At 47.6% G+C, this 14,899-nt stretch overlaps 2 protein-coding genes across 2 annotated transcripts in view; both read right to left on the reverse strand.

Moving 5' to 3' along the window:
- The window catches only part of LOC106809805 (TNF receptor-associated factor 4-like), a gene marked incomplete at its 3' end in the record, with an annotated part of 24,645 nt that extends 11,516 nt beyond the window's left edge, over positions 1 to 13,129 (reverse strand). The window contains 2 exon segments of the mRNA XM_014813012.1: positions 12,064 to 12,225; positions 13,007 to 13,129. Of these exon segments, the coding sequence (XP_014668498.1) occupies positions 12,064 to 12,219 (156 nt within the window).
- On the reverse strand, positions 9,017 to 11,081 carry LOC106809804. Its single transcript, XM_014813011.1, has 2 exons — positions 11,049 to 11,081; positions 9,017 to 9,357 (listed from the first exon to the last, which is right to left on the reverse strand). The coding sequence occupies exons 1-2, from the start codon at positions 11,070 to 11,072 to the stop codon at positions 9,031 to 9,033; spliced, it is 351 nt and encodes a 116-aa protein (XP_014668497.1). The 5' UTR covers positions 11,073 to 11,081; the 3' UTR covers positions 9,017 to 9,030.
- Positions 13,130 to 14,899: the final 1,770 nt, after the last annotated feature.

The raw sequence follows: 14,899 nt of genomic DNA on the forward strand, positions 1-14,899 counted from the left end.
GTGTGTGTGTGTGTGTGTGTGTGTGTGTGTGTGTGTGTGTGTGTGTGTGTGCGTAGACGTGTGTGTGTTTGTTTGTGTATGTAGAGATGAGGAAAGATGAAAATGAAGAAATTCACCCCATGTCATAAAATTGCCAAATGTTCCGTGTTTGCCTTCAAAATTCTCATCGCTCGCGTTCATTTTACATACGCCTTCCCAGTACACTTCAGACGTATTGTCTAAACGCATTGTCTGGTTCGCTTGATACAATTAATGTATACACATCACATTTATGTATCAACATCACGCTTACGCTTGCGCTTGCAAATATGCTGTATAACGCTAGTGTATAAATCAGATCGCGCGCACTCATGCGCTGCCGTATAAAGTCAACAACCACTATCCCGATTTTGACTTGTTTTTTTACTATCCCGGCGGCATACCAAGCATTGAAATCTGGTATCCAAAACAAAAATCTACTATCCCGCGGATATCGGGATACCGCTAATTTCGACCCCTGCTGTGTAGCAATTCTAAAATATAAGTAATTTTGTTCACTTTTTATGGTTAAATTGCTGCATACGTGCGGTGTTGATAGGACGGAGCCAGTGACGGCGTGCGGTGTTGATTGGACGGAGCCAGGGACGGCGTGCGGTGTTGATTGGACGGAGCCAGTGACGGCGTGCGGTGTTGATTGGACGGAGGCAAGCACGGCGGCAGTCGCGTACATATCGAGTTTCTCCCGCAGCGCCGCCACCTCCTCTCTACCGGCCGCTAGCTCCTGCTGCTGGCGGTACATCGTCTCCTGGAACTGCGCGAGTTCGTTAGCCATCAACGCCAGGTGGCGCGCGCACGCTTGCGGGTCGACGTAGTGTTCCGTGATGACCGACCGTTTCGCCTGCAAAATAACCGATACGGATGTCACCAGGGGTGAATAATGACAAATTATTTGTCATTATTAAATTGACTACGCCACGAATTTTTTATGGTAAAATTTGTAAAAAAAAATTGCCATTATTTTACATTAAAAGTGAGAACTAACGGGACTAAACGTATCGTCAAATTCTTACCTGATAAGATTGTTTCTCAACTAGTTAACAATCCAAAAACCTGGACGATTTGACATTAATGTTTCCAACATTAATTGCTTGCTATGGGCTATGTATGAGTCACGAGTGTATGTTCACATCGAACAATATAGTAAAACAGGAAGTATAATGGAGCAATTTAACTATAAAAAGTGAACAGAATTACTGATATTTTGTGAAAAATGGAAATATTTTTACTATTTACGGTGACGTAATCACTTTAACTCCTGATGTCACCGGTGGTGATCGCTCTACTGGTGTCACTCCCTGTTACAGGGGGAATCGGGAGCACCTTGCAGAGGCAGTGAAGGGGTGACTCAGGTAGAGCTGTCACCGGTGGTGATAGCTCTACAGGTGTCGCTCCCGCTACAGGGGGAATCGTGGGTCCCTGCCACAAGGGGCAGCGAGGCCCCCTGCTACAGGGGAAATCGTGGGCCACCTGCTAGAGGGGAAAGCGAGGCCCCCTGCTACAGGGGGAAGCAGGGCAGCTGCTATAGGGGGAATCGTGGGCCACCTGCTACAAGGGGAAGCGAGGCCTCTGCTACAAGGAGAATTGGCGCTCCCTGCTACAGAGGAATCGTTGGCCCCCCTGATACAGGGGGAATCGTGGGCCCCCTGCTACAGGGGGAATAGTGGGTCCCTGCTGCAGGGGGAATCGTGGGCGCCCTTGCTACAGGGGGAATAGTGGGTCCCTGCTACAGGGGGAATCGTGGGCCCCCTGCTGCAGGGGGAATCGTGGGCCCCCTGCTACAGGGAGAATCGTGGGTCCCTGCTACAGGGGGGAATAGTGGGTCCCTGCTGCAGGGGGAATCGTGGGCCCCCTGCTACAGGGAGAATCGTGGGTCTCTGCTACAGGCCACCGTGTCAAGAGGACGGTAGACTTATCACCAGTGTTATAACGAGCTTTCGATAGGACGGCGAAGAGAGATTGGTCGGCAACGCCGAAGCAGCTACGCGCGTGTGTAGCACGTGTCACCACGAACGCAACGGAATGTCATTACACGCGCGCGAATTTGTAGTGACCATACATTCTACAAGAAATTATTCTATAATAGAAGTATAGAGATGCTTCGTGTTACTAACAATACGACATTTGTACAATATTCCATCGGAGTATTATGTATTTATTAAATAAATATATAATGCATAATTTTAATTAGGGTTTATTACTTTGATTATGTAATTACGTTACTTACGCGTACGTGCACACGCGCGTACACACCACGCACGCACGCGCACTACTATAAGACATTGTACAATATTTCCATCGGGCAGTATCATGTATTTATTATAAATATATAATGAATAGTGTTTTAATTAGGGTTTATTAATTCTGATTATGTAATTACGTTACTTATAGTTAATAAATTAATTGTACTTGTTACGTGCTAGCCTTTGTTACGTGTGACTAGCTGAACTAATTCTAACCATGATGTGAGAATGCCGCAATCCGTTGTCTAACAACATTCACAAGTTGGCTAGTAGTCTAAATGGTCAACTTACGTAGAACGTGCAGCCAATGTTCATGAACCTGCAGGGTACAAATGTCTCTGGGCAATCTCCGGATATCTTGTCCTGGTGCGAACTTAGGTTCAGACGACGTATCTTCTGCTGACCGCACGCTGTGCCGTCAGGTGATCGCGAAAGTAGGGGACATTCCACTAAATGGTGCTTCTGCGGGAAAATAATGGGGGATAACGTGAGACTGAGCTACAGGATTAGACGGCCTGCGTGTGATTTGTATACATGTTATGCCGCGTCTGAGGTAGTTTACACTTTTACAGACTAACCGGCAAACATTTATGCAGCTCCAAAACAGAATACGCTACATAAAATACATAACGTGCATCACATTAGGTATATAAATCTGCATCACATTAGGTATATAAATCTGCATCACATTAGGTATATAAATCTGCATCACATTAGGTATATAAATCTGCATCACATTAGGTATATAAATGTGCATCATATTAGTATAAAAATCAGAAGATGGCAGAAGGACAAAACAAGGGAATATACCGCATACGTCCACACTAGAATGAAATATCCCAAGCTTCCCCTTTTCCTATAAGTAAATTAAGCTTCAATATCAATTGATTAAGTCAGTCTGCCATATATCCGATAAGTTAGGTACAATCTTTGCCAAAGAATTCACGATTCTTCGGATAAACTTCGAAGTGTGAAAGCGTGCCTACCAAAAATCCTATTGGTGTATAAAATCCGCGATATTTACCCCACACTGATGTAAACCGCGTACCGTGTCATTTATGCCCATATAGCCCAATAGGCCAAAGGCGCGGTTTGATTCACTCCTCGCCATGCTCTACCTCGTGAATCAGCCACCACGACGGCAGCACCGTCGGCGAACTCAGCAGCTCGTCGAGGAAGATGATGATGCGTGGCGCAGAACTTGCACGTGATCGACCCGACGCGAGCAGCGTGAGCTTCACGTGATCCGTCAGCATCAGACGCCACATTGTCTCGCCGCACTCGTTCGGGCAACAAACCTTTGCAAAGCTGCAGGTCTCCATATGCTCATGCACACACAAAAATTTACGAACATTTTATATGCGGCTAATAACTTTTGCATCGTGTAATGTAACTTTATTATTCTTATTAGTAGTATTTTATTTATTTATATTGCCGCTCCTTTTTACATAAAAATGATCAAAGCGCAGCAGATCAAATCGAAAACGGACTGAACAATAAATGAAATTATAATACTGAGTAATTACATGTGTAAATGTGAGATATATCGCTACAACTGCGAGATAACATTATATTAAAACCAGTTAACTTTACGATAAGTTCGGATACAGCAATGTCGTTTCAACGATTATTATACTATACACGCACAGTGTATTCTTGTCTGGGGTTTTTTTTCATAATCAAAACCGACACGGTTGGATAATTTACGTAGTTGGATGGATGATTTAAAATTGCTCTTACCTCTAGTTGTCTCAGTTCGTGTTTCCATTCACAGCCATTTTCCTTGTTGATGCAGTGCACAGTCAGGGACATCAGTTCTCGTTTAAATGCAATGTCTTCGAAGAGCTACAAAGAAGAATTAAGGTGACTTTAACGATCTGTTGCTACAATTTAGAAAACGTACAATGGAAAACGTGTATATATATATATATATATATATATATATATATATATATAGGCAAGCCTAAGGGCAATGCACTATGGGGTGGGGGTACCGGACCACGAAGTCCAGCAAAAAAATTCCCTCATTCTATATGTATGGTGCTCCGCTCTCGCGGGCCTTCGGCCCGCTCGGAGCTCCGTTAATATTTGCAAAATATTCTTCTTCTCGAAGATATTGCCAGGATTAGATACTAACCATTTTAGTTCATTGGTCCACAGGACTAGTAAAAGAAAAAATGTACTACTCCTTCCAAGATTCTACTAGTCCTGCCGAAGGACTCTTACTATAAGCACAAAGTGACGAGCATTGTGATTTGCCGGGGGGTAGGACGGTGGAGCCCCCCTTCTGCTAGGGGGTACAGGGGGTTTTCCCCAGGGTACAAGAGGTCTCCTCCAAAAAGGTTTTGTAAAAGACATTCAATTGTATAAAATATACGTAACTTTGATATGGATCATAAGAAAAGAAATGTTGTTCCCGGCGCCTTGTATCGGCTATCGCCGTAATGAACCTCTGGCAGGCCTTGTCGGCGAGGTAAGTGCTGCCGACATCTAACCCCCAGTCTTGTCAAGCTGGCACAGCTTGACGTAATCGGTGTAGGGCCTGCCGTTTTTTTCCAATAGCATGTGCATTTCTAATTAGGATATTCAGTTTTGCTATTATGGCCTTGTTTATTAAAGTTAGTGTTTTTGCCCACACTGTTTCGTGAACAGACATGGTCCTTGCATTTCTTTTTGCTATGATCTTTATGTGCCCCTCGGAAGCATCATGCGCTGTGAACATGCGCTCGAAGTATCAGTTTCCAAACGATTATTTGTAGTGCCGGTGAAAAAACTACCAGACATACAGCCTGCACCACAGGCCATACCCTTAGCCGGGTCATGCTCTAGCCACGGGTATGACCATTTCCACGCTGGCTAGAACGTACGCATCTTTTTAGTCTCATCATATACACGCTGCATGGCCATTAAATTTCTCCTCCTGCGACTTAATTACGTTTGGGAGGTGGAGGACGAGCTCCGTCCAAATACTTCCACATAACAACCTTGATGTTAGTATTGGATAAGGATGTACCTACTCCTATGGCTGATAGGGTCTATGTTCCCCAGGGTACTGCCGGAACGTACCCTGGGTACGGTCCGGTATACCGGGTCCGGTACCCTGGTACTAAATACTACTATATCTAATATGCCGGACCGTACCTCGCCTACTCCACTAACGAGTCTAGGGAGCCGCCTGCGCCTACTCCCTAACCCTAACCATATCAGCTAGATAGTTACCAGGGTACGTTCCGGTATGCGAAATTTTTTTCCCACTTGAGTTCCGGACCCACCATAGATATAGTGTTTTGTAATATATGGTTCGTATATATATGGTTGGATATTATAGTTAGTGTTAGGGTTCGTGTTAGGGTTAGGGTTAGGAATAGGGGGTATTCATTTTACATTGTTGCTTCGAGGAAGTCGAGTGAATGGAGTGCGCTGATTGGCTGTGGTCCGGAACTCTAGTGGGGAAAAAAATTTCGCTTCCGGTATACCGGACCGTACCCAGGGTACGTTCCGGCAGTACCCTGGGGGACACTACGCGCTTCACTATACTGTTTCAAGTAAAACACCCATGCGATGTGGTTGCGATGTAAATACCTCGCTATGAGAGCGTATAACTGATTATAGTTGTGTCATTTATACAATCAGACCGTTTGTTCTATGTCAACAGCTACTGTCAAGCGATCGATCGGTAGACTGGTTCGTGGCCCCATTGTTTAACAATGTTTGTACTGCCGTAGGGTCTAGCGTGCAGAGCGTGCTAGCGACATGCGTCTAAAGTTTAGACTCTAAACAGAAGAATTGCTCCGACCTGTGATTGGAGGATAAAAATAGAATTCGTGNGCTGGTGTGGTAGTGTGTGGTGTTGTGTGTGTGTGTGTGTGATGTGGGTGTGGTGTCGTGTGTGTGTGTGCGTATGTGTGTCGTGTGTGGTGGTGTGTGTCTTGTGTGTGTCGCGTGGGGGCGCGGTGCTGTGTCATCCGGGTGCTGAGTGTGTGTGTGTACTGTTGTGCGGTGTGCCGTGCGTGTGTGTGTGCGGTCGTGCGCGTTCGTGTGTGTGTGTGTTTGTTTATGTGTGTGTGTGTCATGTGCGGTGCATGCGTACGGTGCGTGGTATGTGTGTGGGGGGTGACGCGTGCGTGTGTGTGTGTGTGTATGTGTGTGCGTGCTGTGCGTGCTCTGCTGTGTGCGTGGTGCGGGCGTGCGTGTGGCCTCCGTGTGGCGTGCCGTGTGTGTGCATGCGTGTCGTGTGCGAGAGTGCGTGCCGTGCGAGCTGCCGTGCGAGCGTGCGTGCGAGCGTGCGTGCGTTCCGCGAGCGGCTCAGTGCTGTGCCGTGCGTGCGGCGTGTGTGTGTGCGTGGTTGTTGCGTGTGTGTGTGTGAGCGTTGTATATGTTTGCTGTCTCTGCGGTGCGTGCGGTGTGGTTGGCTGCGTGTGTGCGTGTGCGTGGCGTAGTAGTGTCGGTGTGGTCCGTGCGCGTGTGTGTGGTATCGTGTGGCATGGCGGTGTGTGTGTGTGTGCGCTGCTCTGCGTGCGTGCGAGCGGAGCGTGCTGTGTGGCGTGCCGTGCGCGTTTGTCGTGTGCTGCGCTGCGTGTGGTGCGTGTGATGTGTGTGAGCGTTTGTATATGTAGTCGTGTCTGCTGCGTGCGTGCGTTGGTTGCGTTGTGCGTGTCGGGCGTCGCGCCGTATGCTGTGTGTCCGTCGCGCGTGTGTCGGGTATGTGTGTGCATCGTCGTGTGGTGTGTGTCGGTGTGTGTGTGTGCTGCGTATGTGTGTGCTGTGTGTGTGTGTGTTGGTGTGTCGTGGCTTGCGTGCGTGTGTGTGGCGTGAGTGTGTGTGTGTAGTGGCCGTTGCGTGCGGTGTGTTGTGTGCGTGGTGCTGCGTGTGTGTGTGTGTGTTGTTTATGTGTGGTGTGTGGGTGTGCGTGCATGCGTACCGTGGTGTATGCTGTGTGTGTTGCAGCGTGCGTGTCGTGTGTGTGTATGTGTGGTGCGTGCGTGCCTGTGTGTGCGTGTGCGTGCGTGCGTGTGGGTGTGCTGCTGCGTGTCGTGTGCATGCGTGTCGTGTGCGAGAGTGCGTGCCGATGCGCAGCGTGCGCGTGCGAGCGTGGCGGCGAGCGTGCGGTCGCGTGCGAGGCGTGTGGTGCTGCGTGCGTGCGGTTGTGTGTGCGTGCGTCGTGTGCGTGTGTGTGTGTGGAGCGTTGTATATGTGAGGGTGTCTGTTGCGTGCGTGCGTGGCGTTGCATGTCGTGGTGTTGCGTGCGTATGTGCGTGTCCGTTGCGCGTGTGTGTGTATGTTGTGTGCATGCGTGTGTGTGTGTGTGCCGTGCCTGCGTGCGTGTTGGCTGAGCGAGGTGTGTGTGCGGTGCGCTGGCGCGTGTGTGTGTGCGATGCCGTGTGTGCGCTCGTGGGTGTGTGTGGAGACGTTTGATATGTATGTGTCTGTGCGTGCGTGCGTGCGTGCGTGGTGTGCGTGTGCGTGCGTATGTGATGTGCTCCGTGCGCGGTGTGTGTGTATGTGTGTGCATGCGTGTGTGTGTGTGTTGGCGTGCCTGCGTGCGTGCGAGCGTGCGTCGTGTGTGTATGTGTGTCGTGCGCGCGCGCGTGTGTGTGTGCTGTGGTGTGTGTGCGTGTGTGCTGCGTGTGTGTGTGAGTGTTCTGTGTATGGTGTCCCTGGGAGTCCGACGGCCGTGGGGTGTGGTGTGTGGTGTGGCGTTGTGTTGCTGTGTGTGCGTGTGTGCGTGTGTGTTGTGTGCGTCGTGTCGTGCGAGCGTATCCTGCTGCGTTGCGGGGTGTGTGTTGTGAGTGTTTGGTGTATGTGTGTGTGTGTGTGTGTCTGTGTGTGTGTGCTGTGTGTGTGGTTGGGCTACGGGGCGTTAGCGTGTGTGTGTTTAGCGTGGCTGCGTGCGTGCGTGTGTGCTGCTCGCGTGCGTGCTTGATGTGCCCGGTGCGGCGCCGGCGTTCGTTGTCTGTAGCGTGTTGTCGTCGTGACCGTGCCTGCGTGCGAGCGTGCGTGCGTGGTGGGTGGTGTGCTGGGTGTGCCGCGCGCGGCGAGTCGTGTGTGCGCTGTGCGTGTGTGCGGTGTGTGTGCTGTGTGTGCGTGTGTGTGTGTGCGTGCGTGTGTGCGTCGTGCGTGCGGGAAAAACTCTTGCCACGACCAAGAGAGAAACTAAAAGTATTCTTAAATCTGTACAGTTTTAATCAGATACGTATAATTCAGTGCGGTCTCGACAGATCATTGCGACACAATTACCCACTCACACCGCCGCACACACACACACACGCACACACCACACACACACACACACACACGACACCCACAGACACGCACACCACACACACACACCGACACCACACACACGACATGCCCAGCACCACGCACACACATCAGCACACACACCACACACCACACACACGACACCACACACACCACACACACACACACGTACACACATTTTAGGGCTGAGCAGAACAATTTCTTCTGACCAAACTTGGAAATAATGATAACATGAAACGGCGGAAATTGCGAAAATATGCCAATGTGGCGATTAAAAGTCGCTCGACAATATTTGGCAGGCTCATCTTTTGAATTGTGGATTTCTGTACCCCTTCTGAAACTGTGTCGCTCTTTCACGCGCAATAATATAACTGCATCATTCACTACCAGTATTACGACCAATCCTTAAAAGAGAGACAACTATTGAGCGCCATGCTTGCTATACTTCTCTGATCGATCCGGCCCAAACGACCGCCGACACCAAAGCGGGTTACGGGATGAGTGTACCGGGGGATGGGAGGGAGCCAGGGACGGCGTGCGGTGTTGATTGGACGGAGCCAGTGACGGCGTGAGGTGTTGATTGGACGGAGCCAGGGACGGCGTGCGGTGTTGATTGGACGGAGGCAGGGACGGCGGCAGTCGCGTACATATCGAGTTTCTCCCGCAGCGCCGCCACCTCCTCTCTACCGGCCGCTAGCTCCTGCTGCTGGCGGTACATCGTCTCCTGGAACTGCGCGAGTTCGTTAGCCATCAACGCCAGGTGGCGCGCGCACGCTTGCGGGTCGACGTAGTGTTCCGTGATGACCGACCGTTTCGCCTGCAAAACGACCGATACAGATGTCACCAGGGGTGAATAATGACAAATCATTTGTCATTATTAAATTGACTACGCCACGAATTTTTTATGGTAAAATTTGTAAAAAGAAATTGCCATTTTTTTACATTAAAAGTAAGAACTAACGGGACTAAACGTATCGTCAAATTCTTACCTGATAAGATTGTTTCTCAACTAGTTAAAAATCCAAAAAACCTGGACGATTTGACATTAATGTTTCCAACATTAATTGCTTGCTATGGGCTATGTATGAGTCACGAGTGTATGTTCACATCGAACAATATAGTAAAACAGGAAGTATAATGGAGCAATTTAACTATAAAAAGTGAACAGAATTACTTATATTTTGTGAAAAAGTGGAAATATTTTTTTAATTTTTACTATTTACGGTGACGTAATCACTTTAACCCCTGATGTCACCGGTGGTGATCGCTCTACCGGTGTCGCTCCCTGTTACAGGGGGAATCGGGGGCACCTTGCAGAGGGAGTGAAGGGGTGACTCAGGTAGAGCTGTCACCGGTGGTGATAGCTCTACAGGTGTCGCTCCCGCTACAGGGGGAATCGGGGCTCCCTGCTACGAATCGGGGCTCCCTGCTACAGGGGGAAGCGAGGCCCCTGCTACAGGGGGAAGCGAGGCCCCTGCTAAAAGGGGAAGTGGCGCTCCCTGCTACAGGGGGAAGCGAGGCCCCTGCTACAGGGGGAATCGTGGGCCCCTGCTACAGGGGGAATCGTGGGCCTCCTGCTACACGGAGAATCGTTGGCCCCCTGCTACACGGAGAATCGTGGGCCCACTGCTACAGAGGGAATTGGGGCCCCCTGCTACAGGGGGAATCGTGGGTCCCTGCTACAGGGGGAATCGTGGGCCCCCTGCTACAGGGGGAATCGTGGGTCCCTGCTACAGGGGGAATCGTGGGTCCCTGCTACAGGGGGAATCGTGAGCCCCCTGCTACAGGGGGAATCGTGGGTCCCTGCTACAGGGGNATGTGAGAATACCGCAATCCGTTGTCTAACAACATTCGCAAGTTGGGTAGTAGTCTAAATGGTCAACTTACGTAGAACGTGCAGCCAATGGGCCCCCTGCTACAGGGGGAATCGTGGGTCCCTGCTACAGGGGGAATCGTGGGTCCCTGCTACAGGGGGAATCGTGGGTCCCTGCTACAGGGGGAATCGTGGGTCCCTGCTACAGCGGGAATCGTGGGGCCCCTGCTACAGGGAGAGGCACCGGTAGAGCTATCACCAGTGTAAACGAGCTTTGATAGACCGGCGAAGAGAGATTGGGTCGGCAACGTCGGAAGCAGCCACGCGCGTGTGTGGCCACGTGTCACCACGAACGCAACGGAATGTCATTACACGCGCGCGAATTTGTAGTGACCATACATTCTACAATAAATTATTCTATAATAGAAGTATAGAGATGCTCGTGTTACTACTATACGACATTGTACAATATTCCCATCGGAAGTATTATGTATTTATTATAAATATATAATGCATAAGTTTTTAATTAGGGTTTATTACTTTTGATTATGTAATTACGTTACTTATACTTAATACATTAATCGTATTTGTTACGTGTGACTAGCTGAACTAATCCTAACCATGATGTGAGAATACCGCAATCCGTTGTCTAACAACATTCACAAGTTGGGTAGTAGTCTAAATGGTCAACTTACGTAGAACGTGCAGCCAATGTTCATGAACCTGCAGGGTACGGCAATCTCCGGATATCTTGTCCCTGGTGCGAACTTAGGTTCAGACGACGTATCTTCTGCTGACCGCACGCTGTGCAGGTGATCGGAAAGTAGGGACATTCTACCAAATGGTGCTTCTGCGGGGGAAAATAATGGGGGATAACGTGAGACTGAGCTACAGGATTAGACGGCCTGCGTGTGATTTGTATACATGTTATGCCGCGTCTGAGGTAGTTTACACTTTTACAGACTAACCGGCAAACATTTATGCAGCTCCAAAAGAGAATACGCTACCATTATAGGTATATAAATCTGCATCACATTAGGTATATAAATCTGCATCACATTAGGTATATAAATCTGCATCACATTAGGTATATAAATCTGCATCACATTATAGGTATATAAATCTGCATCACATTAGGTATATAAATCTGCATCACATTAGGTATATAAATCTACATTACATTAGGTATATAAATGTGCATCATATTAGTATATAAATGTGCATCATATTAGTATATAAATGTGCATCATGTTAGGTATGTAAATCTGCATCACATTAGGTATATAAATGTGCATCACATTAGGTATATAAATGTGCATCATATTAGTATATAAATCAGAATATGGCAGAAGGACAAACCAAGGGAATATACCGCATACGTCCACATTAGAATGAAATATCCCAAGCTTCCCCTTTTCCTATAAGTAAATTAAGCTTATCAATATCAATTGATTAAGTCAGTCTGCATATATCGATAAGTTAGGTACAATCTTTGCCAAAGAATTCACGATTCTTCGGATAAACTTCGAGTGTGAAAGCGTGCCTACCAAAATCCTATTGGTGTATAAAATCCGGCGATATTTACCACCACTGATGTAAACCGCGTACCGTGTCATTTATGCCCCACTACCAAAGGCGCGGTTGATTCACCCTCGCCATGCTCTACCTCGTGAATCAGCCACCACGCGGCAGCACCGTCGGCGAACTCACCGGCTCGTCGAGGAAGATGATGATGCGTGCGCAGAACTTGCACGTGATCGACCGACGCGAGCAGGTGAGTTTCACGTGATCCGTCAGCATCAGACGCCACATCGTCTCGCCGCACTCGTTCGGGCAACAAACCTTTGCAAATATGCAGGTCTCCATATGCTCCTGCACACAAGAAAATTTACGAACATTTTATATGCGGCTAATAGCTTTTGCATCGTGTAATGTAACTTTATTACCTCCGCCAAGGGGTTGGCAGGAGGTTATGTTTTCACCGGCGTGTGTTTGTTGGTTTGTGGGTTTGTGCGTTTGTTTGTTTGTTTGTGTACAGCCTAACTAAAAAAGTTATGGACGGATTGTCATGAAATTTTCAGGATAGGTCAGGAATGGGCTTACCTAGAATTGATTACATTTTGGTGGTAATCCGGATCCAATTAATTAATTAATTAATTAAATTATCAGGATAGATCAGAAATGGGGTAACTTAGAATTGATTACATTTTGGTGGTGATCCGGATCCAATTAATTAATTAATTAAAATTTTCACAGTGAGAGAATTCAGCTGCCTTGGCGGAGGTCTGCGCTCTCCGAGTGCTCTAGTTATTATTATTATTATTATTATTATTATTTTATTTATTTATATTGCGCTTTTTACATAAAATGATCAAAAGCGCAGCGCATCAATATCGAAAACGACTGAACAATAAAATGAAATTATAATACTGTGTAATTACATGTGTAAATGTGAGATATATCGCTACAACTGCGAGATAAAATTATATTAAAATCAAGTTAACTTTACGATAAGTTCGGATAACAGCAATGTCGTTTCACTATATTATACTATACACGACTCAGTGTATTCTGTCTGGGGTTTTTTTCATAATCAAAACGCACACGTTGGATAATTTACGTAGTTGGATGGATCATTTAAAATTGCTCTTACCTCTAGTTGTCTCAGTTCGTGTTTCCACTCACAGCCATTTTCCTTGTTGATGCAGTGCACAGTTAGGGACAACAGTTCTCGTTTGAATGCAATGTCTTCGAAGAGCTACAAAGAAGAGTTAAGGTGACTTTAACGATCTGTTGCTACAATTTAGAAAACGTACCCTACCAAAAATCACTCTCGCGCATGCGTATTACCATTATGTCGATACATATTCCTGCAGCTCTGTTCGACCACGTAAGTATAGCTATCTGCTGTTATTACTACGCTGTATCGCCATGTTTCTAATGAGCCGCGTCTACAAAAACACCTGTAACAGGCCGCATATATCTTCTATATATAATTTGTTTTACTCCCGAACTAGTTCGCTCTCGCAATACTAAAGAGCTCTTCCCAGCCTACAAGGAAAGACTAAATGATATTTCGAGATCAGCAAGTCTTGCGAGGTGGTTCTAGCTGAAACAAAATTTAAAAAAAGTAAAAAGTAACACAAGTAATAAATTTCTAATTCATCTTCAATAGATGGTTGGTAGCGTACCAGTATAACATCCATGTACGTGTGAATCTGATTGGTGTATACGGCACTTATACGCCTTAACGGCGGCAGTGGCCTAAATGCTAGAGACATCCGTCTCCTACAGCGGATTCTGGTTCGAGATCCCAGCTGGGTATTTATTCTCCCGCTTTTTTCCTTTTTTTCCCTTTACCTAACCCTGTTTAGGTATGGTATTATTTTTAATTTTTACCTTTTTACTTTTTATTTTTTATATTTAAATGTCTTTTATTTTTGATTTCTTATTATTTTTTAACTGTGTTGGGATGGCGATGGGATAGGATGGGATAGCGATGCATGGGATGGCATGGCATGGCTGGAATGGAAGACTGGCGTGGAGCTGGGAGATGATATGTGGAGATTGGATGCGTGCGATGGGATGGGATGGCATGGTATGGGAATGGCTGGCATGGACATGGCATGGCATGGCATGTCCTGGCATGGCATGGCATTCTGATGGCATTTGAAGATTTGCGAATGAGATGAGATGGTGATGGGATGGATGGGATATGGGATGGGTGGATGCGGTTGCGGTGTGCGATTTGGGATGGGATGCGGGATGGCATGAATGGGATTGATGCATGGATGGACTGATAGATAGATAGATAGTTATGATTTTTTGGGTATTTTCTTTCAACACAAGCGGTCACCAACTGATGTAACGCACAGATTTCCCGCGGCACGCCGGGTATCCCGCTAGTATTATATATATATATATATATACTCCACCCTCAGACTTAAATGCGCGAGCGTCATGACTCATTGCGCTCACCAGAGATAACAACTCTTCGGTAATCTCTCACTGTCAGGAAGCCTCATGTTTTTAGCCCCATGGCGCTTTCCTTCCGGCAGAGCTCTAGGCTCTAACCTGGACCATCCCGGCATATATTGAGACGAACGAGTATTGCATTACTCGTCTCGGCAAGCGACGAGGTGTATCCCGCTCCACGCGCACGCGCGCGCGCCACGCAGGGGGAAGGGAAGAACTCGTGCATATATATCGGAGCTTAAGCGCGCTTCGAGTTTCAACGGCGCTGCCGTGTGTACGGACTTAAGCTGTCGCCGGCATGGCGACGGTCACACCTTCCCTCCGGCGTCCACAGTTATATGCAACCCTCGACGCAGTCGTGCTATAACGAACTCATCACATAATACTGGTCTCCCTGTCACAAAACTACGTTCGCTACCAAAGTTATGTATTTCGCTGTATTGTTTAGCGTGTTTTTGTATTGTATTTCTTTGTTCGTACCAAGCGGCGAAGCACGCGTAAGATACTTCCTCGAGCACCAGTGTTCAGCCGTTAGCCGAGTAGGTTCCCTGCCCCGCCTCCTCCCTAACGG

The sequence above is a fragment of the Priapulus caudatus genome, unplaced genomic scaffold (assembly GCF_000485595.1).
Source record: "Priapulus caudatus unplaced genomic scaffold, Priapulus_caudatus-5.0.1 Scaffold385, whole genome shotgun sequence".
NCBI classification, from domain to species: Eukaryota; Metazoa; Priapulida; class Priapulimorpha; order Priapulimorphida; family Priapulidae; genus Priapulus; species Priapulus caudatus.

Bases quoted from the DNA above. Each gene is read 5' to 3' on its own strand.
- LOC106809804 (XM_014813011.1), bottom strand. From the start codon at position 11,072: ATGAACATTGGCTGCACGTTCTAC. The intron at 9,358-11,048 runs GTAAGTTGACCA...GTCGTTTTGCAG, and splicing joins ACATTGGCTGCACGTTCTAC to GCGAAACGGTCGGTCATCAC.